At 48.8% G+C, this 24,908-nt stretch overlaps 1 protein-coding gene across 3 annotated transcripts; it reads right to left on the bottom strand.

Annotated features, from left to right (window-relative positions):
- On the bottom strand, positions 1–22,877 carry ACER1 (alkaline ceramidase 1). Of its 3 annotated transcripts, XM_036459675.2 has the most exons (7): positions 22,642–22,868; positions 19,291–19,457; positions 6,806–6,920; positions 6,583–6,724; positions 5,726–5,863; positions 1,353–1,490; positions 1–1,059 (listed from the first exon to the last, which is right to left on the bottom strand). In XM_036459675.2, the coding sequence occupies exons 3-7, from the start codon at positions 6,882–6,884 to the stop codon at positions 891–893; spliced, it is 666 nt and encodes a 221-aa protein (XP_036315568.1). In that variant the 5' UTR covers positions 6,885–6,920; positions 19,291–19,457; positions 22,642–22,868; the 3' UTR covers positions 1–890. The 3 variants fall into 3 exon arrangements, with proteins under 3 accessions (XP_036315568.1, XP_036315567.1, XP_036315569.1); XM_036459674.2 differs by lacking the exon at positions 19,291–19,457 and having other exon boundaries at positions 22,642–22,877; XM_036459676.1 differs by lacking the exons at positions 19,291–19,457; positions 22,642–22,868 and adding an exon at positions 7,019–7,121.
- Between the last annotated feature and the right edge of the window lie 2,031 nt (positions 22,878–24,908).

The following is a 24,908-nucleotide window of genomic DNA, read 5'->3' on the forward strand; positions in this document are numbered from 1 at the left end:
TATATGGATAGATGTTTATCAGACTTTATGCTAAGCACTTTACATGCCTTATCTTGTTTCATCCACACAGAAACTTCATAAAGAAAGGAATATTTCCACTTTATAGACAAGCTTCAGACGCAGGAAAAATCACTTCCCCCAGATGATACAAGTAGAAGATGGTGGAGCAGGATTCAAACTTAGGTCTCCTAACTCCTAGCCCTGAGCTCTTAACCACAATAAAATACTACTCCTCTTCTCCCCTTGCTTTGAGAGCCCATCCTGGCACCCCTGCTCCCCTCCATGCCCCACAGCACCCAGACTGCCCATCCAGGTGTTCATGTCACTCTGCTGTCAACCAGTGAGATGGCCACACAGTCCATGTGTGAGCGTGTGTAGAGGCCTGCAAGGTCTCTGCACGCGTGAGGGTGGGATGAGGTCACCGGAAAACATGTCCACTCTTAGGGATGGCCCCTAAGTACCAAGGACAGTGCCAGGCCAAAGTCAGGTCCAAAGAGTCTGGTAGTGGCTGCCACTATGAGTAAGCAGCATATGGCCAAAGCCCCAGTAGAGGTCATCTCAGTAGAAGCCATGTAATCACAGCAGCTGGCCCTCCAGTCCTTCCAGGTTGGGTGGCCGTGAACACAAGAATGAGGGAGAGATGATAGAGAACAAGACAGGTCCAGAAGGGGAGCTCTGCCTGGCAGCCCTGCAGGGTCATCAGTCTGCTGCTCAGAGAAGTCTTGATGTCCATCCCCTGCCTTGGAGTGGGGTCATGCAGGGCATGGAGGATGAGGAAAGGGAGCTGGAGGGAGGAACTGTGTGTATCTCTCAGACTCTCAACCCAAGCCTCTCTTGTCAAGACACAGGTGAGTTGGCTGGTGGTTGGGGAGTCCAGAGACCAGCAGACTTTAGCAGTTCTTGTGTTCACCACTGATTTCCACGTAGGGCAGCCCCACGGGCCACGTGTCCCGAGGCCAGTAGCGGACTTTGAGGGTTTGGTTTGGCATCTCATACCTGGCGTCCACCAAGGCCATGGTGACCATGCCATAAGGGAAGGTGATGCTGATGAGCAAATGCCTGTGGGAAGCAGGAAGAGGGCAGTGAGAGTGCAAAATGTCACTGTGGCCAGCTGGATGTCCCCAGCCCCGCCTGGGTCCTCTCCTGACTTCTCATGGATCCTGATCGTCCAAAGGAACCTTCTGGAACTCACCCCCTGATTGCAGCCAGTTTCCCCACCTCCACCCCCGCCTCCCAAACACACAAGATTCAATATTGGTGCCATCCCTTTATGACCCCAGGCTGATGCCCCACGCTCTGATATCTGAGATTTTTCTGGTTCTGGGATCCCAGCTCACAGAGTAGGTGCTTACCAGATGCTGTGCATGTAGGAGAAATTAATCTGCTGCCAGAAACTGCAGAGGAAGCGGTCAGTGATCCAGCTGGTCAATGCAAAAGCCCACAAAACCACGGAGACCTCAATGAGATGTCGAAGCTCCTTATTATTGGTCCTAGGGAGGGCGGAAGGGAGATGAGAGCCTGACTCCGAGTGGAGTCTGCAGGGGCTGATGGGAAATTTCTCACCAAGGCGGTGAGGCTGGAAGAGGGAAAGATCCAGGGTGCCAGGGGAAGGGGGCCTCATCTGTGCTTATGACTAACGTTTGCAGAGCACTTACAGGATGTCAAATGCAGTCAACAAGTCCTTTTGGTAGAAACTTAGTCCTCACAGCAATGCTGATATTCCCATTTTGTAGAATGGTGAGAAAACTGAGACCCAAGAGATTAAGTTATGCCTCAACCCCATACCATGGTTACTAGGGGCAGAGCTGGGGTTTGAACCAAGGTTGTCAGATTGCAGAAATCTTTTTTTTTTAAGATACATTTTTTATTAATTTCAGAGAGAGGAAGAGAGAGCCATATAAACATCAGTGATGAGAGTGAATCATCAATTAGCTGCCTCCTGCACACACCCTCCTGGGGATCAAGCCCACAATCCAGGCATGTGCCCTGACCGGGAATCAAACCGTGACCTCCTGGTTCATGGGTTGACAATCTACCACTGAGCCACACCAGCCAGGCAGATTGCAGAATTTTTAACCAACAAGCATTTCTGTGTCTGTGTCTGTGCGTTTGTGTGTGTGGGTGTGTTTGTGTGTGTGTGTGCATCTGTGAGTCAGTGCTTGAAAATTCTTGTCTGGGTGTCTGTGAGAATGTGTGTGTCCGTGAGTGGGAGGGTGATTCTCTGACAGCCATGTCCTGGGATGACTCAGGAACTGAATCTGTTTCCCTGGTGGCAGAGCTAACCCAGTGTCCCCAGCAAAGAGCGTACTGGGGATTGAGAAGGCAGAAGCTCCTCTAGGGTTAGAATCACAGGCCCTGCCCGCTGGCTTAAAATGAGACAGTTTGAACAACAGGAAAAGAATAATGAGTAAGAATTGGTGAGATCTGAATGAAGTCCGTCTCTCAATGACAGTATTGTCCCATTGTCAATGTCCTCCTTTGGAAGTTGTACTGAGGTCACATAAGATGCTGCCACTGGTAGGGCTGGAGGGTGTGGATGGGAGGGTGAGGACAGGGAGGGCTGGAGGGAGCTGGACGATGGGTACATAGGACTCTGTGTTTTTGCAACTCACTATGAGTCTACAATTATTTCAAAATAAAAAGTAAACAAACAAAAAATAAAAGAAGTAAAAAAAAAGTAGTATAGTGACCCAAATGGGTTAAAACATTTCAGAAATGTAAACATCCTTGACTCCATAACAACAAAACTTAGAAACAAAACCAACTGCATTGGGCCCCACTAGAGACTTGGGGCTAAGGTACCGAGTCACCACTCTGATAAATAATGGGCAAGGATCAATGGTCTCTCCTGTCTTCTCTGTTCAAACTCTCTATGTTAAGGTTGATGCGTGAAAGTCTCTGACAGAAAAACTCGGGCTAATCAATGCAGAGGGAATAATAGAATCTGCAAACCACCCTTTTGCACCCCCTGATGAGATCATGGATGGAGGCAGGGGCATTGGGCGACAGGTCAGTGGAAAACTTTCTAATACAGGCGGCATCATCCGAATCCCCTGATCCACCTTAACAGCACTAAATGCGTGGCATCCACTCATCCGGCAGTCCTAATGGGAGGGAACCAGGAGCACCCAGCTGGTGAAATATGAAATATGAAACATGATATATCCTGGCCTAAAAAATGTAAACCTGAGCCCTGAGTGGGAGCTCAGGTGGTTAGAGCATCGCCCCAATGGCTGAGATGGTGGGTTCAATCCCAGTCAGGGCACATTCAAGAACCAACTGATGGCCCTAGCTGGTGTGGCTCAATTGGCTGGGTGTCATCTGATGCACAGGGTACATGCCTGAGTTGCAGGCTGGATCCCAGGTAGAGGGTATGCAGGAGGCAGCTGATCGATGTTTCACTCTCACATCAATGTTTCTCTCACTCTTTCTCTCTCTCTCCCTGTTCCTTCCTCTCTCTCTAAAAATCAATTAAAATATATATATATATATATATATATATATATATATGTATTTAAAGAATCAACTGCCCTGATGGGTTTGGCTCAATGGATAGAGCGTCAGCCTGCAGACTCAAGGGTCCCAGGTTTGATTCCGGTCAAGGGCATGAATCAAATTGGTTGCTGGCATATCCCCAGTAGGGGGTGTGCATGGGGCAGCTGATTGATGTTTCTTTCTCATCAATGTTTCTCTCTATCCCTCTCCTTCCCTCTCTGTAAAAAATCAATAAAATATATATTTTTTAAAAGAATCGACCAATGAATGAATAAATAAGTGGAACAACAAACAGATGTTTTTTTTTTCTCTCTCTCCCTAACATCAATAAATATAAAATTTAAACCTAAATCTAGATCTATAATAACTATTAATTTGCAGGAAATACAAAAGATAAGGAAGCACACTGAAAGATGCCATAGGAAGCAGTCAGTCAAATCCAGAATGTGGGATGTTCTATAGGCAAAAGACTGAGGGGTGTTATTCATAGGCATGAGCAAAGAAAGAAGGGGGGATGATATGAAATAAAGACGGAAGAGACTGGTGTGGATCCTGACTTAAATAAGACCAGGCGTCAGAAGCATCTTTGAGGAACTGAGCAGTCATTGATGAGAACTGGGTACTGGATACTATTTTTAGGAAGTCTCGTTAACTTTGTTAGAAGTGTGTGTGCCATATCTTCCGTTTGTCCCTCTAGAACACATGTGTCAAACACAAGGCCCGCGGGCCAAATCCGTCCCGCCAGGCCTTGCAATGTGGCCCGCACCGCGCTGTCATCACTGCACTCCACTGCGTTTCCATCACAATGACAGTTTATGACTGTTCAGTAAACCATTCGGCCCGCGATTTAGGCTGGATTTTAGATTTTGGCCCCTTCTCTGATTGAGTTCGACACCCCTACTCTAGAATTTCCCCACCCTCTTCACTCTGCCCATGATCTCCTGATGGTCATAGAACCTCACTCTTATTAGCACAGGGGTTTTAAATGATTCCTAGTGATTTTCCTACACTTTGCCCTCTCCTTTGTAAATTACCCTTTCATTCAAACCTCCTCAAATGATCCCATTTGAGAGTTCCTCCTCTCAACACACAGTAAGACATGTATGGTGTGGAAAAGTAAGAATTCTTGCCCAGCCGATGTGGCTCATGATTGAGTGTCAACCTATGAAACAGGAGGTCACTGGCACATACGGGGGTTGCAGGCTTGATCCCCAGTAGGGGGCATGCAGGAAGTAGCCAGTGGATGATTCTCTCTCATCATTTTAAAATATATATATTTTATTGATTTTTTACAGAGAGGAGGAGAGAGAGAGAGAGCTAGAAACGTCGATGAGAGAGAAACATCAACCAGCTGCCTCCTGCACACCCCCCACTGGGGATGTGCCTGCAACCAAGGTACATGCCCTTGACCGGAATCGAACCTGGGACCGCAGACCGACGCTCTACCACTGAGCCAAACCGGTTTTGGCATGATTCTCTCTCATCATTGATGTTTCTGTCTCTTCCTCTCCCTTCCTTTCTGAAATCAATAAAAATACATTTTTTAAAAAAATAATAGTTCTTCATTGGGAGAGTGAAATTCTGAAAAATCAAAGAGTGCCCTGATATGAAATCTCAGGGGGAATATATAACACAGGGTGGCAAAATGTTGATGGTTGTTGGGGCTGGTTAGTGGGCACATGGAGGTTTATGGTGCCACACACCCCGGTGATACACTAGTACATGGTGAGGGGCTCACAAGGAAAAAGGACAAGCTCTGCAGTCAGCAGCCTTAGGTCCAAACCCTGGCCCTGCCCTGTGTTTGTGGATGATTCTGAGCATGGAGTCAGCAAGAACTCAGTGCCTGGCCCTGGCTGGTGCTGCTCAGTGGCTAGAAGTGTCGGCTCAAACATGAAAGAGTCATGGGTTCAATTCCTGGTCAAGGGCTTGTATCTGGGTTGTAGGTTTGGGGTGAGTATGGGAGGCAACAATTGATGTGTCTCTCTCACATAGATGTTTCTTTCCCTCCCTCCTTTCCTCTCTTCCACTCTGTTTAAAAATTAATGGAAAAAATATCCTTGGGTAAGGATTAACCAACCAACCAAACAAACACGACAAAAACTCCATGTCTTTTAAGTGTGTGTGAGTGGTGGTGAGGGGCAGAGGGAGGGAAGGAAGGGATAAGGGTGGAGAGGGTGGCCCTGGAAGGAAATGGGAGCCACCCTCCTGGGCGCCTGCAGTTACCACCCACTTCTTGTACTCCTGGAACACGATGTAGAGGATATGCAGGGCGATGCTGTTGAGGGCGTATGCGTTCACCGTAGGCTTCAGGAAGGACAGGAAGGTACTGACCATGGTGGCGATGACAATCAGGCAGATAAACTGGGGCCTGGAGGGAGTAGAGCTCAGATGAGGGGTGGCTGGAAAGAGTCCTGGGGAGGGAGCTGGGCAGGTCACATGGAGATCGTGTGGCAGAGGTAGGTGAGGAAAGGGAAGGGGTTCCAAGGAGCCAACTGGACTCAGAGAAAGGTCTTAGCACTCCCAGGTGGGCTCAGCAGAGGAGCTCAGGGCCCAGGTGAGTCAGTGATGGCGCCAGGGCCCAGGTGAGGTCACGCAAGAAAATCAGGGAGGGCCCAGGTGGGTTCACAGAAAGAGATGCAGGGTCCCAGAAGCTATCACTTGAGGAGTCTTCGAAGGCTCAGAAGAGTCAAGTAAGGTCAGGAGAGAATTTCAGAGGAGTCTCAGGTCAAGAGGGGGTCCTAGGAGGATCATATATAACATTTCAGGGGACCCAGTTGATAGACTCAGGGGATAGTTCCCAGGAACCAAGGTAAGCTTAGGGAAGGGTCCTAAGACACTCTCCTCCACTCCCCCACAAACACAGGTGAGCTCAGATAGTCTAGAGAAGGTCCCAGGCTATGTGGGGAGGAATTGTAGGAGTTCCAAGTACACTAAGAGGGGTGGCTTGGGAGCCCAGTTAGGTCAGGCAGGGTCAGGACAAAGTTCTGGTGTAGCCAGGGGAGGGATGTCGAGGGCCACCATGGGGAGGGGACACAAAAACCCAGGTGGGCTCTCATGGAATCACCAGAGGGCCAGCCCCCATCCCACCTGTTTTCCCCAAGGAAGGTGGGAAAGTAGCAGCGGGGCATCCAGATGCTGTAGCCACCAGCCAGCAGCCACAGGATAGATATCTCATCCAGCAGTTGGCCCAGGAAGCTGAGCGTCATGTGGAAGTACATGGAGAACAGGCCTGGAGCAAGAGACAAAGGCAGGTGGTCAGGGAGGTGTTCCTTCCCATGTCCCTTGCCCCACGGTCACAGGCCCCACCTACCTATGATCATGAAGAGGACACAGAGGGCATAAATGGAGCGGGAGCGCTTCTCGGCATAAGGGTGCATCAGGAACATCATGAGAGGCCCAAAGATGAAGAAGGTGACATTGCTGAACTGGAGAAGAGGAGGACATGGGGAGAGGGTGTCAGACAAGGAAGGCAGAGGAGGCCTGGCCCTATGTCAAAACCATCAGTCATTGGCCAGTTGGTCACCTATCTCCTTTCAGGCAATGAATCAACCCAGAGTTTGTCAAGTCTTTCCGCTCATCTTCACAGTCAATGGATCATCAGCAGATCCATAACTCCACCCATTATCCTATGGATTCATTTGTTTATTCAATTGGTGTGGCAAAGACTATCTATTGTACTAACAGTCTACCTACATTCTCCCCCTTTTCCTTATAAAAATAGTATCTCAAGTTTCAGCTAGGCACACAGCTACTCAGCTAAAGACTACATTTCCCAGTCTTCCTTGCAGTACACGGTGCCCTTGTGACCTGATGTGTGGCAAATGGGATAGGAATGTAAATGAATCTAATACTTTCAGGTCAGTCCTTTTTTTTTTTTTTTTTTTTTTAATCAATCTTTATTGTTCATATTATTACAAAGGTTCCTCATTTCTTCCCCCCTCCACCAGGTTCCCACCCCACCCTCCGCCCCCTCCCCATCCCCCATTGTCCTCATCCATAGGTGCAGTTTATATTCAGTCTCTTCCTCCCTCCCTTTCCCCAATAGTAAATCCCTTTTCAGATAGTAAATCAGTTACTTAGCATTTTCTCATATCAATAATACCACCACATGCCCAATGATACATTTCACACAAAAGACATTTCCAAATAGGTCAACCAGCCTCATCCAGGCCCCACCCAAGGCACTCACAGATCAACACAGATCAACACCCCTGCCCTATACTAACTCAACACATCCAGATCTAAGCCTTCATCACTTGATTCAGCAGACCCTCAAGTTCCCACAAAAGTTTCCAGCCATGTCTGAGAGGCAGCGTGGGGCAGGGGCAGGCGAGGAGCGAGCTGTTCTGGGCGTGGCTGCTCCGGGCCTGGCCTCTGTTGCTCTGGTTCGTTCCACAACCAGCTGCTCCGGGTCTGGTCACCACCGCTCCCGACCTAGTTGCTCTGGACCTGGCTGCTGCTGCTTCGGGCCTGGCCACACCCAGCCCGGCTGCTCTGGGCCCAGCTGCTCTGGGCCTGGCCACTCCGGGCCTGGCCGCTCCCAGCCTGGCAGCCGCTGCTCCAGGCCTGGCCGCTCACAGCCTGGCAGCTGCTGCTCCGGGCCTGGCTGCACCAGACCTGGCTGCTCCGGGCCTGGCAGCTCCCAGCCTAGCAGCCGCTGCTCCGGGCCTGGCCGCACCAGACACGGCTGCTCTGGGCCCAGCTGCCTCGGGCCCGGCCGCTCTGAGTCTGGCCGCTCCCAGCCTGGATGCTCCGGGCTTGGCTACTGCTGTTCTGGGCCTGGCTGCTCCCAACCCGGCTACTCTGGGCCCGGCTTCTCCGGGCCACTCCGGGTCTGGGTGTTCCTGGACTGGCCACCCTGGGCTTGGCTGCCTCAGCCTCAGGCCTGGCTGCCACTGCCCCAGGTCTGGCTGCTCCAGTGCTGGCTGTTGTTGCTCTGGTTCTGGCTGCTGCTGCTCTGGGGCGTGGCCGTTGCTGCCTCGGGCCCGGCTGCCACTGTCAGGTCAGTCCTTAATAAGAAGCGTAAGGCTTGCATTCCACTTCCGGTGGGACAAAATGCATCTGAACCTATGTCTTAAGTTATGCATACCCCCTTTTTTCCTTGCTAACTAAACCTGATTATGTTCAAGCATCTGCAGGACAAGCTTTCAGGGAAGCAGAATTTGGCCCAAGGTATGGATCACTCCCGTTGCCTGCCAATGGTATTTATTGAAGACTAACTGTGTGATATTATTCTGGCCGTGAAACATGATGGAAGTTCTGATGAGGGACTTCTGGGAAAATTCTCTTTACTGAAATCAGGCCAGGGAAAAGGACTTTGGACATTATTGTGATATTTAAGATGTGGCAGCTCCTTTGCAACCATGAGGAAACTAGGCTGAAAGCAAAAACAGATACTTGAGCCGGGACCGGTTTGGCTCAATGGATAGAGCGTCAGCTTGGGGACTGAAGGGCCCCGGGTTCGATTCCGGTCAAGGGCATGTACCGTGGTTGCGGGCATATCCCCTGTAGGGGGTGTGCAAGAGGCAGCTGATCGATGACTCTCTCTCATTGATGTTTCTAACTATCTCTCTCCCTTCCTCTGTACAAAAATCAATAAAATATATTTTTTTATAAAAAAACAAAACAAAACAAAAAACACAGATACTTGAGAATAGTAGTCTCAAGACCCTCTTACATTCTTAAGCATTATTTAGTACCTCAAAGAACTTCTGTGTATAGGAGTTACATCTATTAAGACTGACTATATTAGAAATTGAATCCAAGAACATTTCAAAATATCTTACTACACAAGCATTCATTCCCTTGGCCATCAGAGAGATGATTCCATCACACATCATGTGGCCACTGAAAGATTCCATTGTATCATAATCAAAGTGGGGGGAAAAGCAAATAATATCTCCACATTATTATGAAAATAATTTAGACCTCAAGGAATTTCTGAAAGGGTGTACAGGACCTCCCTCCCCCCCCCCCCCCCCAATGGCTTCCCTGGACAATATTTTGAGAAATACTTCTCTAGGGATATCAGAACAGAAAGATGAAAAGTTCCAAGAAGCTTGATGATGCTGAGCTGCTGAGTTAAGCTATTCCAGAACCGTTTACACCAGAACTACTATTTAAATAATAATAAGAAGAAGATACTGTCCTTTCTTGTCCTTTCTGTTTAAGCTGCTTTTAATTGGGTGTTCCATTTGAAACCAAAGCTTTCCAGTTCATGGGCTTTAGGATTGAAGTGACATGGAATTGGATCCATGCTTCCTCACTAACTGTGGAGCCTTGAGATGGCAACTTCAATGCCCTTTATCCCTACATTTGTGACATTTGCATATGTCACCTGCCTCTTCACGCTGTTGATTCAAATGTCCCCACTAGCCTATAAGTACAATGAAGGTCACAAGAATATTTGCACTGGAATTTCAATGGCTCAAAAATCCCCAAGTCTGACACAGGTCTTCAAAAATCTCCCCCAGGTAGACTGGGGCCACAGTGATTATCTCCCATGAGCTCAGAAACAAGTGTTCTCGACCCGCCAATTTGAGGTCAGCCATCTAGCTTGCTCAACTACACCCTTGCCTCCCGGATAAACTCTTCCTCTTGTAAAGGTCTTCACTATTGTCTGTGTTCCATCTTAGTGGAGGAGCTGTGCCCTGTCAACTAGGGTGCTCTGTTATTTTTTCAGAACTCTGGTCTTAAGGATGATGACTCAAGAACACAGAGCACAGTGGTGGGTGAGGGAACTCATTCACCTAAGACAATGTCACCATCTATGAGCCTAGGGCCTGGAGGCCTATAAAGGTTCCCAAGAATAGTGTCCTCCTGACTGCAGGGAAGCCCACGGCTCTCCTTGGGTCATGGTGGAGCCAGCACAAAGGTCACAGGTGGAGGACCCAGCGTCAGCAAACTGGTTTCCAAGCCCTTGGTTACACCCACATGCTTGTTTTCTATGCCAAGGTTCCTTGTGCCTAACAATGGACAAGGTCCAACACACCTCTGGGACAGACACTGGTTCACAATGGCTACCCTAGAACAGACACACACTTGCCCTGTTTGTATCATGAGATCCCGTCCCATTGCAGTAGACACCTATCCCAAACAGGGCCAATCAGATGTTCTCTTTTGGGAATTTAAAACCTGAGGCAGCCGAAACCGGTTTGGCTCAATGGATAGAGCGTCAGCTTGGGAACTGAAGGGTCCCACGTTCGATTCCGGTCAAGGGCATGTACCTTGGTTGCGGGCATATCCTCAGTAGGGGGTGTGCAAGAGGCAGCTGATCGATGACTCTCTCTCTCTCATCGATATTTCTAACTCTCTATCTCTCTCCCTTCCTCTCTGTACAAAATCAATAAAATATATTTAAAAATAAATAAATAAATAAATAAAACCTGAGGCAGACACAGAACCTGGGAGTTACCAAAATTGAGTTGCACAGTTGACAACTCTAGTAAGGCCTTTGGGATATTGTCATGATGTTTAAACTATGGAAGCCATCTTGCTATCAGGAGGAGATGAGGCTGAGAATAAAAACAAACACTCAAGGGCAGTATTTACCCTTCTGTTGAATCCTTCAGTCCTGCACGAGGTCCCAGCCCTCCCATTTTCTAAAATATCTCAGTATTTTTCTCATGCATTCTTTCTTTTGTGTTTGTTTGTTTGATTGATTCTTTGGTTTTGTTTTTTGCTTAAGCTAGATTTCTACTGCTTGCATCCAACAAAACTATCACCATTAGCATATTTGCCAGGCTTCTTTGGTAGCAAGCAACAGAAAATGATTCTGGTAAACTTATATTATAAATATTGCAAGTGTGTGTGGGTGTGGGTGTGGGGGGTGTATAGTTACCTACTTAATTGATTAATTCATTCATTTATTATGTAGAGCTCCTTAAACAAAGGAATTACAGAGACAAGAAAAACCAGAAACCAGAACAGCTTTGGCCCTTGAATAAACAATTTTTTCAGGGGGTAACTTTGGGCATGAATGAAAACAACTATGTTCATTTCTATGTCCAAGTCCAAGATTCAAATTCTGGAGAGTGTAGCCTGGGCCACATGCCACCCTTGGCTGGAGGAGAGGGAGGACCTTGATTGACCATCCATCGAGACCATAACCAGTAGGAGGGGTGGGGAGCAGCTGGCTGTCTAAGGGAAAATGAGGCCATGGACATCAAATGGAAAATTCTAAAGCTCCATTTAAAATACATCTGTCATTTATGTTTCTCTCACACAGCGATATTTCTCTCTCTTTCAGGTGCTCTCTCCCTCTCTCTCTCTCTCTCTCCCTTCCTTCCTCCCTCCCTCTTTACCTCCCTCTCTCTCCTTTCCTCCCTTCCTCTCTCTAAGATTAATTAAAAATAAAATACATCTGTCACTTTAAACTCTAAATAAAAATAAAATAAATAAAACACCTCTATGACTCCCATAATTAAAATCCAAGCTTTTAAACTTGGCTTATAAACTCTCTCCATTACTCATTTATTTGCCCCACCTTCAATTTTATAATGCTGGTGGAAGGAATAACTCAGTTCCTTCGAATGAACCATGCTTACTCTTACCTCTTACCTCCAGGAGTTTGCATGTGCTGTTCCCACTGCCTGGAACACTTTGCTCTCCACTCACCACCACCCCCTTGCCAGGCCAACTTCTACTTCATCTGTCACCCGGGTATCACTTCCTCCTAAAGACTTCCCACTCCCTCAAGACAGGGTTAGGTGGCCTTCCTTTGTGCCCATTGCTGTCCCATGTCCTAACACTTGTCCAGCTGCCCTGGAGCTGTCTGGCTCTTCTGCTAAACCTGGCTTTGATGACACAGGCTGTGCCTTCTCCATTCCCCATTGCAACCTCAGGAGCCAGAATATAGTAGGTACCCAATCAGTATTTCTTGTTGACCAGACCTCAAAATAGATTCAGGTGGACCACCCATCATATGCATGAAAACACTTGACAGAGGGTCTTGCATCTAGAAAGTTCTGGATAGATGGCGCTAGGACTGTTACGTTCTCATCTTTGGACCACACACCTTTGCAGAGAGTGTTTTGAGTCCTTGCACACACCCCAAAGTCCAGCATTCTAGTTCTTGTTTGGCAATGAGAAAAACCGAATCTCAGTGACTTCCCTGTGGTTGCACAGCTCCAGAAGACTCTGAAACTTGATTGGCCCTTGCCTTGGAAGACAAGAAGATTAGACAGGCGATAGTGATATACATGGGCCTCCCTGATATACAGGGAGCTCCCCTGCTTTAAGAAATAGCAAGGGCCATGCTGTTGTTGTTGTGGGAAATGATAATAACACGTTTATCAGTGGTGTAGCTGCTCTACACTCAGAGGCCAGCAGAACTGAGACAGGAGCTTTAAATGATGCCCAGTGTGCAGCATGAGGGCGGAGCACTGGGCAGAGCCTCTGGCTAATGAGCAACAGCTGGCTCTGGAACCTCTGATAGCATCGGAGAAGATGCCAGGGTCTCCTCCCTGCCCTCTGGCGCTGGGCCCCCATGTTTCCCAACCACTGGCCCCACCCAGACTCGGCAAGGCAGGAGAGACACCAATCTGGGATGGTGTTCAGGGCCAGCCTGCCCTCAGCTCTGGACACACCTGAGCTGAACTCTCTGGGTCCCAGCCCCAGCAGATGCTTTCTCATTCATTCATTCATTCATTCATTCATTCATTCATTCATTTGCTCAACAACCATTTCTTCAGTACCTACTATGTGCTCAAGGACCTTAGCAGTGTCTGAAAACAAAGTCCCTTCCTTTACGATGGTATCCAGTCAGGGTTTGAAGGACATTTTGTGCTCCAGCTTCCTCCTCTACCTCTGAGTGCTGCGGTGAGGATTAAGGAGCCGAGTGCCACCGGAATTTGGCTGTTTTGTTCACGGCTTTGACACCCCTCCTCCCACTCCCCAGTGTCTAGAATAGTGCCTGGCACACCCAGTAGGTGCTCAGTAAATTTTTGTAGATGATAATTGTGGGAGCCCTAATCACAGTATGCCAGGATGGTCACGGCCAATTTGCCAAAGGCAATAATAACACAGCAGTATTACTGTACGCACTGTGCAGGCACACCTTTCTATAACCCAAATATTGATATCATTTTTTGGCAAGAGCCTCTTTTGTCCAAGTTGGTATAAAATGTTGTTGACCAGCCAGTGTGTATCTGCTTTATAGGGCTACTCTGAAGAAGTGCTTTCTCTGGTGGCTCCTTGGTTAGCAATGGCTACTTGGTCTACACACACACACACACACACACACACACACCGCCACAAGTTTGACATGCTTGGTCTCTCCTATATGCCTATGACTATTCACATCTTCTTCCAATACCCGGCATACATGGGAGTACAGTCCCTAGCAGAGGAGCTATACTTCGATAATAACGCATGTCAAGATACATGTGAATAACGCCTATATGTGCCTTGCACGGGTACTGTAACAGTTGTGCTGTTATTCTAGCGTGTTTGTTTTTTTATTACTCAGCCCCCAGCAGAGTGTCTGGTGAATAGATGTGGCCGGTTAACTTAGGCTTGGAAGAAGGAGAGATCAAGAGAGGGCATGAGGAAAAGAAGGAAGAAGAGGAGAAGAAAGAAGTGGAAGAATCAGGGAGGGAGGAGAGGAAAGAAAGGAAGAGAAGGAGGAAGGGCCAAAACCGGTTTGGTTCAGTGGATAGAGGGTCGGCCTGCGGACAGAAAGGTTGTGGGCACATCCCCAGTAGGGGGTGTGTAGGAGGCAGCTGATCACTGTTTCTAACTCTCTATCCCTCTCTCTTCCTCTCTGTAAAAAATCAGTAAAATGTATATTTTTTTAAAGGAGAAGGAGGAAGGCAGAGCTTGACCTGAATGACTCTGCCATAGTATCAGGAAAAGGTAGAGGGGGAATCCTTTTCTCATTTACCCCAACCATCCTGTGCTGGGCCTGCAGCCCCTACAACCAGCCTGCCCTCCCCCATCCCCACTAACAGCTTCTCTGCACATCACTGTTTCCCTGGAGGAGTCCATGATTCATTCTTACCACCTTCATTGTCTGTGCCACATGCACACTGGACTGTGACTTCTGTGAGGACAAGAAACACGTTTTCTCCTCAGCTGTGTCCCCAACACCCTCGCACACTGGGCACCCAATAGACACTCAATGAAAGTTTGTTGAATCAATCAAATCAATGAAGATGGCCAAGACTGCCCACTTGTCCTAATCTGCCACAGCCAGATTCCCACCACCGCACCTGGCACTGTCACCTGTCCAGGACCCTGTTTACATCCAGTTACCAGGTACGCACAAATGTCGGTGCTGGGTGAGGCTGGAGCAATAGCGCCAGCCAAGCCACAATCCGGCCCAGCATGGGACGCACTCTCAGGAATTCAGATGCACACAATTAACTGTTAATGACTCAGTAACTAGGTGGCCTCACAGAGCTGTGGTTAAGTGAGAGACTCTGGGATCAGGTGGCCTGGGTTTCACAATGGAACTTCTAACATTTGCAACTTTCATGCATTGGCAATTCATACTGTGCAATCCTGGGAAGGAAGCATAACCTCTCCTAGCCTTTATTTACCCATCTGCCAAGTGGGAGACTAAGAGTGCCTGCTTCATAGAATCATGACGATTAAATAAAATTAATAAACATCAGTGCAGGTTGTTACATACACCAAAAAATAGGTTGTGTGTTTGATTCCTGCTTGGGGACATTCAGGAGGCAACTGACCCATGTTTCTCTTTCACATTAATGTTTCTTTCTTTCTCTCTCTAAAAATAATTAAAAGCATATCCTTGGGTGAGGATTTAAAAAAAAAAAAAAAAAATTAAGCCCTAGCCGGTTTTGCTCATCGGAGAGAGCATTGGCCTGTGGACTTAAGAGTCCCAGGTTTGATTCCAGACAAGGGCACATGCTTGGATTGTGTGCTAAATCCCCAGTACGGGGCGTGCAGGAGGCATCCGATCCATGATTCTCTCTCATTGTTGATATTTCTATTTCTCTTTCCCTCTCCCTTCCTCTCTAAAAATCAATAAAAATATATTTTTTTAAAAAAAATTAAGAAACATCAAATTAATTAACACATCAATATTTTTGCATCTCTGCATTATGTTTACCTGAAACAATAATAGCTTCGATTTATTTTATTATTATTTTTTTTAATATTTTTTATTGATTTTTTTACAGAGAGGAACAGAGTTAGACACATCGATGAGAGAGAATCATCAATCAACTGCCTCTTGCACACCCCCTACTGGGGATGTGCCCGCAACCAAGGTGCATGCCCTTGACCGGAATCGAACCTGGGACCCTTGAGTCCGCAGGCCCATGCTCTATCCACTGAGCCAAACCAGTTAGGGCTTATCTCTTCTTTGAAGATGTGCTCAGTGAACATTTGCTGAGTAAATGAATGAATGAGTTTTCCTTCCCTAGCACACACCACCATTCTGTACCCTTGACTTCTGTTTATTGTCTGTCTCCTCCTTCCCCCAGCACCTCAGTCCAGGAGGGCAGGTATTATTGTCTGCTTTGATCACCGCTGTGTCCCCAGATTCCAGAACAGTGACTGGCTCAATCAGTTATTGCTGAATGATGAGCAACCTAAGGGGCTGCTGTCCCCTTGAATCAGATCCCTCCCCGCAGGAGGCCAGCAGGGTGGAGATCACAAATGCCCGTTTTTCCGGAGGAGAAAAGAGGTCCAGAGAAATCTATCAAGTCTGGGCCCTTGATGTATCATGAGCATGAGTACCAGTTTCGGGTGTGTGATGATTCAATTAATGGCGTCTGTCCTCCCTGAGGGCAGGGACCATGCCCTTGTGGGTTTAAGCAGGGCCTGGCAGGCCAGAGGTGCCCAAAATTAATTGCTTTTGCTGTGAATGTTAATGAGGAAAAAGGCAGAGAAGGGATGTGTGGTTTAGAGCTCATGGGACCTGCTAGTCACAGCCAGCGGCTCAGAGAAGGGGCAAGTCCCCTGCCTGAGTCGCACAGCATTCAGGGAAGACAGGGACTGGAATCACAACATGGCAGAGGCCAACTGCAGGGAAGGGGAGGTGGAAAGGCTGTTGGAGGTGCAGGTACCATCGCCTACACCCCCTACACTCCCTTCCTGCTCTGATCCCCCCTCTCTTTGAGACCCACTCCCACAGTCCTCCTCACTCCCTCCTCCCTGCCTTTGCCTGCAGGTCCCTCCCTCACCAGCCATGCCATCCCTTTGTTTTATACCCAAGCATCTGAGAGGGAGTTTTCTGGAGATCCCTTCAGAAAGGAGAGGATGAGATTCAGAGCTCCCGAAGCTTTGGCAGGATCCTAAGGAAAACTTCAGCAGCACAGCTGCCTCTGGGAGCCGGAGGCCTTGAAGCTTCTTCCCACTTTACTTGAAACTCTCCTAAGATGTCAGCAGCCCAGGAGGAGGCCACATCTGGAGACCGCCAAACCCAAGCAAGCAGGTGCAAACTGGAGCAGCCTACACCTTGACTTCCTCCCCCCACCCCCCCCCCGCCCCCCCCCCACCCCCCCACCCCCCCCCCGCCTCACCTGCCCCAGCCCCTTCTACACTCCTGTCCCGCTCCTGTTACATATACTTCCTTGGCTCTCCTGGCTGTCTGTGACATCAGCCAGGTGCCCCTGCCACCCCCACACCATTGCCTCTCCCATACCCGAAGGCCACCCATGGCTCCAAAGTGTCCTCACACAGCTCACACACGCCTCTACCAGGCCTTCTTGAGTTTGCCCTGGAAACCTCATCAGCCCTTTCCCTCACCCGTAGTCCCTCCCACAGGCAGCCTGGCTCTGGTTCAAGCCACCACTGTTCTCTCTCACCTCAACACCTTTTCAGATGCTCCATATGCCTTTGCTTCATATGCCTTGAGAGCATTTACTCATCCTTTTTTTTTTTAATGTCTTTTTATTGATTTCAGAGAGGAAGGAAGAGGGAAGGAAATACAGAAACATCAATGATAAGAGAGAATCAATGTTTCTCACTCCCCATCTCATCAATGTTTCTAACTCTGTATCCCTCCCCCTCTCCCTTTCTCTCTGTACAAAACCAATTGATGGGCTGCCTCCTGCATGTCCCCCACTGGGGATCGAGCCCAAGACCCAGACATGTGCCCTTGACTGAAATCGGACCATGGCCTCCTGGTTCATAGGTTGATGCTCCACTACTGAGCCACGCTGGCTGGGTTCATTCTTTAAGCATTGAGGTTCCCACCCCATTCAAGAAGTGGAGGCCTCATCCCCATCCCCATGGCTTCCCACCAACTCAATTCTGGCTCCTGTTTCTTCCTTTGCCACAAACTAACCATGGGGCTGGGGGACTCGTTTCTAATTCTGAATCGCCCTCCACTTCCTGGGACATTGAGCCTTTCTAGGGCCCCAATGATCACCCAGCACAGGTTGGTTCAGAGCTGGTTTTTGTTGTTAATCCTCATACAAGAATATTTTCCCATTGATTATTTATTTATTTTCGAGAGAGAGTGGAGGGGAGGGAGGGAGAGAGATGGAGAGAAACACTGATGTGAGAGAAACGCACTAATTGGTTGCCTCCACACGCACCCGCGCTGGGCTGGGGATTGAACCTGCAACCAGGTATATGCCCTTGACTGGGAATCGAACCCGCAACATTTTGGTGCTTAGGTCAACGCTCTAACCACTGTGAACACACCGGCTAGGGTGCATTACAGTATTTTTGTTGAATGAATGAGTGACTCCATCAATGAATACAAATACATTTCAAAACACTCCAACCCAGTATTGAAGATGACTCCAAAACAGTCATCTTCATCTCTGCCCATAGTCTAGCCACAGAACATCCTTTTCCCTTTCCCAAAGTGGCCAGCCCCTCTCTTACTTCCAGGACCAGTCCACCCATTTCCCTTCTTCCCTTCTCTTATTCCTGGCTCCTACCCAACTCAGCGAGCTCCTATTCATCTTTCAAAACCCAATTCTTTGGTGCCCTCCTCTCTGAAGGCCCCTTCCTCCCCTCCCCCCCAACACCTGCACTGAGTCCTCTGGTGCTTCCTTCTTCCACACCCAGACCCTGGGGGCGGGGCTCTCCCACATAGCAGCCTCAGAGCTCCTTGCAAGCAGAGCAGCAAGAAAGCAAAAGATTCTTCAGGGATCATTGTTTTCCCACTATGAGTTCTGACTCCTAAGTGGAACATGATGAAGTCCACGTGATCACATTTTAAAAAATTTCTGCTGCAGTTACAGCCGAGATCGGTTTGGCTCAGTGGATAGAGCGTTGGCTTGGGGACTGAAGGGTCCCGGGTTCGATTCCGGTCAAGGGCATGTACCTTGGTTGCGGGCACATCCCCAGTAGAGGTTGTGCAAGAGGCAGCTGATCAATGATTCTCTCTCATCGATGTTTCTAACTCTCTATCCCTCTCTCTTCCTCTTTGTATAAAATCAAATAAAATATATTTTAAAAAAATAAAAATAAAAAAATAAAAAATTTCTGCTGCAGCCCTGACGGTTTGACTCAGTGGCTATTGTCGGCCTGTGGACTGAAGGGTCCTAGGTTTGATTCCAGTCAAGGGCATGTACCTTGGTTTTCAGGCACATCCCCAGTGGGGATTGTGCAAGAGGCAGCTGATTCAATGTTTCTCTCTCATCAATGTTTCTAATTCTCTATCCCTCTCCCTCTCCCTGCCTCTCTGTACAAAATCAATAAAATGTATCAAAATAATTTTTCTGCTGCATGTTTTGTCTTGAATTTACATACCTCGCTCAAAAACGTGCTTTCAAACAGTTGCACAGTATTTTGGCAGAATGTATTCAGCCCTACACAGAGGGGTGAAAATACTATGGCTCCCTTTTTATTTATCCATTTACTCATTGTAATTACGGTGACTCAGCGATGACTCTGTACATAAATCTCACCACCTAGTGGGGTTGCCTCTTTGGTTAAAGTTCCTAGAGGTACGATGTCGGCATCAAGGGGGTGGGGGCTATTAATATTTGGAAATTCATGTCCCAACACAGTCGTCGGTTTCCCACAGGAAGCTGCAAAAGATGAGTGTGCCCTCGGCAGGGATCAGCACGGTCAGCCCCTCCCACTCTCCAGGTGAGGGTACTGAGTGCCAACAGGGGCAGAGTCTCTGACCAGGAGGAACAAGAACAAGAACCAAGTAGAGCCAAGACCGGTTTAGCTCAGTGGATAGAGCAGGGGTCTTCAAACTTCTCTCATTATGAGAATCACCTGGTGGAGGTGTTAAAACACAGATTCCTGATAGCACTTCTTATAGTTGGGATCCGGGAATCTGTGTTTTAACACCTCCACCAGGTGATTCTCATAATGAGAGAAGTTTGAAGACCCCTGGGATAGAGTGTCAGCTCACTAGGAAATGAACTCATTTTTTTTTGAGAGGCCAAAACCAAAAAATACCTTGTGCTCTGTTTGACAGCAGTTTGTTTGTTTTAATATATTTTATTGATTTCTTACAGAGAGGAAGGTAGAAGGATAGAGTTAGAAACGTCAATGAACTGCCTCTTGCACACACCCCACTGGGGATGTGCCCGCAACCAATGTACATGCCCTTGACCGGAATCGAATCTGGGACCTTTGAGTCCACAGACCGACGCTCTATCCACTGAGCCAAACTGGTTTCGGCAGTTTGTTTTTTTATGTAACTGTATCAGAGGTTGGAGAACTACAGCCCCTGTGCCAAGTTCAGCCCCACTGTCTTGTCTTGTGTGGTTCGATGGGCTAGTAATAATACTGACATTCTTAAAAGGTCAAAATAATTTTTAAAAATTGTATGAAATTCATATTTGGGCATCCACAAATAAACTTTTATTGGCAGGTGGCCACACTCACTTGTTGACCTCCTGCCCGGAGCTGCTTCCCAGCTACAGTGGTTGAGTTGAGTCATTTTTACAGAGATCACATGGCCCCCAAAGCCACAGTCATCAACAAGCCAGCTCTCCAACAGAAGTTTGCTCACCCCTGAACAACGTGATTTATTAGCTACAGTGACAGGTTTGAGCATCTCGGGTTTGGGGAAACCCTTTAAGATAGAACTCAGTTCCTCCTGCCCTATCCATTTTTTTTTTTTTTTTTAATTCCTCACTCTAGGATATTTTCCCATGGCTTTTTTTAGCGAGAGTGGGAGAGAGGGAAAGACAGAGGGAAACATTGATGTGAGAGAAACACATCGATAGTTTGCCTCTACACAAGCCCCGCGCCTGGGCCGAGGAGGAGCCTGCCACTGAGGTACCGGAATCAAACCCGGGACCCTTCGGTTGGTCTGCAGGCTTGTGCTCTATCCACTGAGCCAAACCGGCTAGGGAGGGCCAAAGACTTTTTGATAGAAGTAAAAAACTCAAGTGTGCTCCCACCAGGGAAAGGTGAGCACTGCTTTGTGAAACATCTGTTTCTGTTTGATAAGAATCTGGAAATGCCAGTCCTGGGTGATCATGGTGTAGAAATCTCCTGGGAGATGTCATGAGCAGAACGCGTTTGAGACCTGCAGCGAGTATCCATGGGTTGCTCAATGTTCTGCATTTAAAGACGGGCTAAAGGAGGATGCTGTGAGGAGACCTCTGCACGAGAGCTTGGCTAGCCCCAGGCACAGCCCACACCGAGCCAGCCCTCCCTGGTGCCTGCTGTGGCAGGGGCTCAACGGAGGACAGTCTTGGCTGCTGGGACTGCCAGGGAATGCAGAGAGGAGGGTTCCAGAAGCCCGAACCCTCTCCCCATTGGCAGGGATCAGCACGGTCAGCCCCTCCCACTCTCCAGGTGAGGGTACTGAGTGCCAACAGGGGCAGAGTCTCTGACCAGGAGGAACAAGAACAAGAACCAAGTAGAGCCAAGACCGGTTTAGCTCAGTGGATAGAGTGTCAGCCTGCGGACTCAAGGGTCCTGGGTTCGATTCCGGTCAAGGGCATGTACCTTGGTTGCAGGCACAGCCCCAGTAGGGGGTATGCAGGAGGCAGCTGATCGATGTTTCTCTCACATCGATGTTTCTAACTCTTCCTCTCTGTAAATAATCAATAAAAAATATATATATTTTTAAAAAACACGCGCACACACACACAAAAAAACACCCAAGTAGAACCTGGAATCTCAAACTCCTGTCTCGCAGCCCTGAGAAGCAACGAGGCCAAAGCTAAGAGTCAGAGTAACGTGACCATCCTGGGACTGAGTGCCCCTCCCCCACCTGCCAAGAAACTCTGCTGGACCCACCACGTTCTGATCCGGCTCCAAAGGCCAGGGTAGCCCTGGATGTATCCCCAATCTCCCCGAAGGCCCGTTTCCTCGCCTGGAGAATGGGATTAACTCTCCATACGATTTATGGTGCTGAACTCTCAGGTCCCCGCGGAGATTAAATGAGTCTGCCTGGCAGGTGTTTGATATGATGCCTGGCACCCAGGAAGCACTCGATAAAGGCCATTGCATTGCTCACCATTCATTGACCACCTACTATGTGTTACCCACCATCCCAGGAGCTCAAGGAAGGCAAGCACCTTGCCTTGTTCACTGTGTTGTCCGCAGCTCTCCACACAAGGATAGCACAGACACACGTCTCCTTGGCTGCTCACATCTTTCGGGCGAAGGTCAAATGCATTGGCCATGTAGGCACCCAAGATCTGGGGGGCCCTTCCAGTGTGAGGCTGCCCACAACTTAGGGCTCTCCTGGGACAGGGGACTTCCAATGCTGAAACTCTTCCCCAGCAAACTAGGATGAGTTGGTCACCCTGGGCTGGGGATGTAGCTGAGAACAAAGCAGCCATAGTCACCTCCTCCAGGCAGCCCTCCCTGACCTTCCCGTCCCTGCTGGCTTTAGGGGATACCTCTGGCACCCGTCCCCCTGGAAGCTGCCTGTGTGTCCCCCTTAAGGACCACCTCTAGGCACCTGCACCGCCCCCCCACCCTGAAGCTGCCTATGTGTCCCCCATGACTGCACCATCACCCTGGGTTGTGAATGCCTGGCGTCACTCTTTTCTGGGTCATTGCTGCCTTCCCAAAGCCTACCACAGAGCCGGATGCCAAAGAGAGACAAGTCATGAATGAAAGCCAGTGCTTCCCCGCCTGGCACAGGAGCAAAGCGAGGCCCAGAGAGGCGAACTGCTCAGACAGGATTCCCCAGAGAGGACGTGGAGGCGCCAGGCTTTGAACCCGGGTCTGGCGAGACTCTGCCCGCCCCCTCACCACCCCCCGCAGTGCTGCTGCCCAGCTGGCCCTCACCGTGTTGTAGAACTCGGCCACCAGCTCCGAATGCTGGAAGTTGCTCTCGCACCAGTCCACCTCGGAGCTCTGGTAGGCGAAGATGCTGGGCATGGTGACGCGGCGCCCGCTGCCCGCTGGCTGTGTCTGGCAGAGAGGAGCCTGCGAGCCTAGTAGGGCTGGGCTCAGGTGAGGCGGGGAGAGGACTGCCTGGTGCTCCACAGCACGCTGGGAGGAAAAACCTGCTGAGCCGCTCCCCGGTTGCACCAGGGCCGCCTGGCAGTGCGGTGGCGGCTGCCCTGGGCATAAGCGGAGGGGCTGGCTCGGTCCAGGCAGGGAGGGAGTGGGTGGAATGGGAGGCCCCTCCTCGCCCACTAGGAATGAGAGTGGGGACTGTGTCAGAACAGTAATTTAAAAGAATCATCATATAATGAGCCCCCTGAGGTGAGTGCCTTTGCCAACTCCGCTGTACAGAGAAGCAAACTGAGGCAGAGAGAGCAAAGCCACTTGTCGAGGGCACGCAAGGTGGGCACGCTGAGAGGTGAAAACAGGCTGGCTGAGTCCTGACCCCAGGCTCTTAACCATCAGGTTTTACTACCTCACACCATCAAAGCTCCATGCTGCCCGTTTCCCGGATCAGAGGCAAATAGCAGCATGCCCCGCCAGACGCTCAGCCCAGCTCCCTTGCCGTATGCAGCCTTGCCCAATCATCTCTCCTTTGGGAGCTCCCTTTTCCTGTCTGTGCCATCAGAGGTGGGCTGGGATTTTTACATATATATATATTTTTTATTTCAGAGAGGAGGAGAAAGGGAGAGAGAGAAACATCAATGAGAATCATTGGTTGGCTGCCGCCTGCACCCTCCACACTGGGGATCAAAGAGCCCACATGTGCCCTGACCTGGAATCAAACCGTGACCTCCCGGTTCATAGTTCAACGCTCAACCACAGAGCTGCGCTGGCCAGGCTGAGGTTGGGTTGGTCTGAAGCCACTTTTCTTGGGCAGTCAAGACCTCATATGTCTACGGTGTCACCAATTCCACCAGAGGCCACCTTCAAAACCTCAAGTCATCCTAGTTTGCTAGGGACTATCCTGGTTTCATGACTGTAAGCCCCATGTCCCAGGAAACCCCTCGGTTCTGGGCATACCAGGTATGGGGGACCCCGTTTCTGGCTTCCAAGGGCTGTGGAAAGCTATGGTTTTAGAGTCAGACAAGACCAGAGTTTGAATTCTGAGTTCTTAAGCTGTGTGACCTTGGGTAAGTGAGTTCACCTCTCTGTGCCTCAGTTCTCTCATCTGTATTATGGGAAGGATGGTGATAGGCCCAACTATTACAAAGGCACACAAAACTACAACAGGTTAAGGGCTTAGCTCCCTGCCTGGCTTGGAGTGTGCCTCACAATAAATGGTAGTAAGTTTTCTTTTTTAAAATATATTTTATTGATTTTTTTACAGAGAGGAAGGGAGAGGGATAAAGAACTAAAAACATGGATGAGAGAGAAACATTGAATCAGCTGCCTCTTGCACACCCCACACTGGGGATGTGCCCGCAATCAAGGTACATGCCCTTGACTGGAATCGAACCCGGGACCCTTCAGTCCGAAGGCTGACGCTCTATCCACTGAGTCAGACAAGTCAGAGCAGTAATAAGTTTTCTTATTGTAGCTGGCTTTCAACTTTAAGGCAGCCTTACAGAATACTAATAACAAGGGCAACTTTTACCAACTACTTGCCAGGCTCTGTTCTAAGTGCTCAATATTCAGTATGGTCTCATTTAATGTTTTAGCAACTTTAAAATATATATATATATATATTTTATTGATTTTTAACAGAGAGAAAGGGAGAGAGATAGAGAGCTAGAAACGTTGATGAGAGAGAAACATTGACCAGCTGCCTCTTGCACACACCCCCACTGGGGATGTGCCCACAACCAAGGTACATGCCCTTGACTGGAATAGAACCTGGGACCTTTTAGTCCGCAACCGATGCTCTACCACTGAGCCAAACCGGCTTCAGCTGCTCTTAGCAACTTCTAAGAGAGAGCTATAGTTATCTCTAGGTCACTAGGAGGAAACTGAAGCCCAGAGACGTTAAGCAATTTCGCCAGGGTCACACAGCTGGAAAGTGAGAGTGGGTCAAGCGATTTCGCCTTTCTGAGCCTCAGTTTCCTCGCCTGTAATGTGGGAAATAATTATAGCAGGTCCTGCTATGAAGCTTTAATGAGCTGACACAGTGTTTCCCTAGGAAGATCATTTTTGGTGATGCGTGGGCCGGCATTCAGAACCATTAA

The sequence above is a fragment of the Pipistrellus kuhlii genome, unplaced genomic scaffold (genome assembly GCF_014108245.1).
Source record: "Pipistrellus kuhlii isolate mPipKuh1 unplaced genomic scaffold, mPipKuh1.p scaffold_m20_p_30, whole genome shotgun sequence".
NCBI classification, from domain to species: domain Eukaryota; kingdom Metazoa; phylum Chordata; class Mammalia; order Chiroptera; family Vespertilionidae; genus Pipistrellus; species Pipistrellus kuhlii.

What these genes read in the sequence shown, in the direction of transcription:
- ACER1 (XM_036459674.2), bottom strand. Translation starts at nt 22,734, where the DNA reads ATGCCCAGCATCTTCGCCTACCAGAGCTCCGAGGTGGACTGGTGCGAG. An exon ending in TGGCCGAGTTCTACAACACG is followed by an intron (nt 6,921 to 22,641) that starts GTGAGGGCCAGC and finishes CCTCTTCTCCAG; the next exon opens with TTCAGCAATGTCACCTTCTT. An exon ending in TCCTACATGCACAGCATCTG is followed by an intron (nt 1,060 to 1,352) that starts GTAAGCACCTAC and finishes TGCTTCCCACAG; the next exon opens with GCATTTGCTCATCAGCATCA.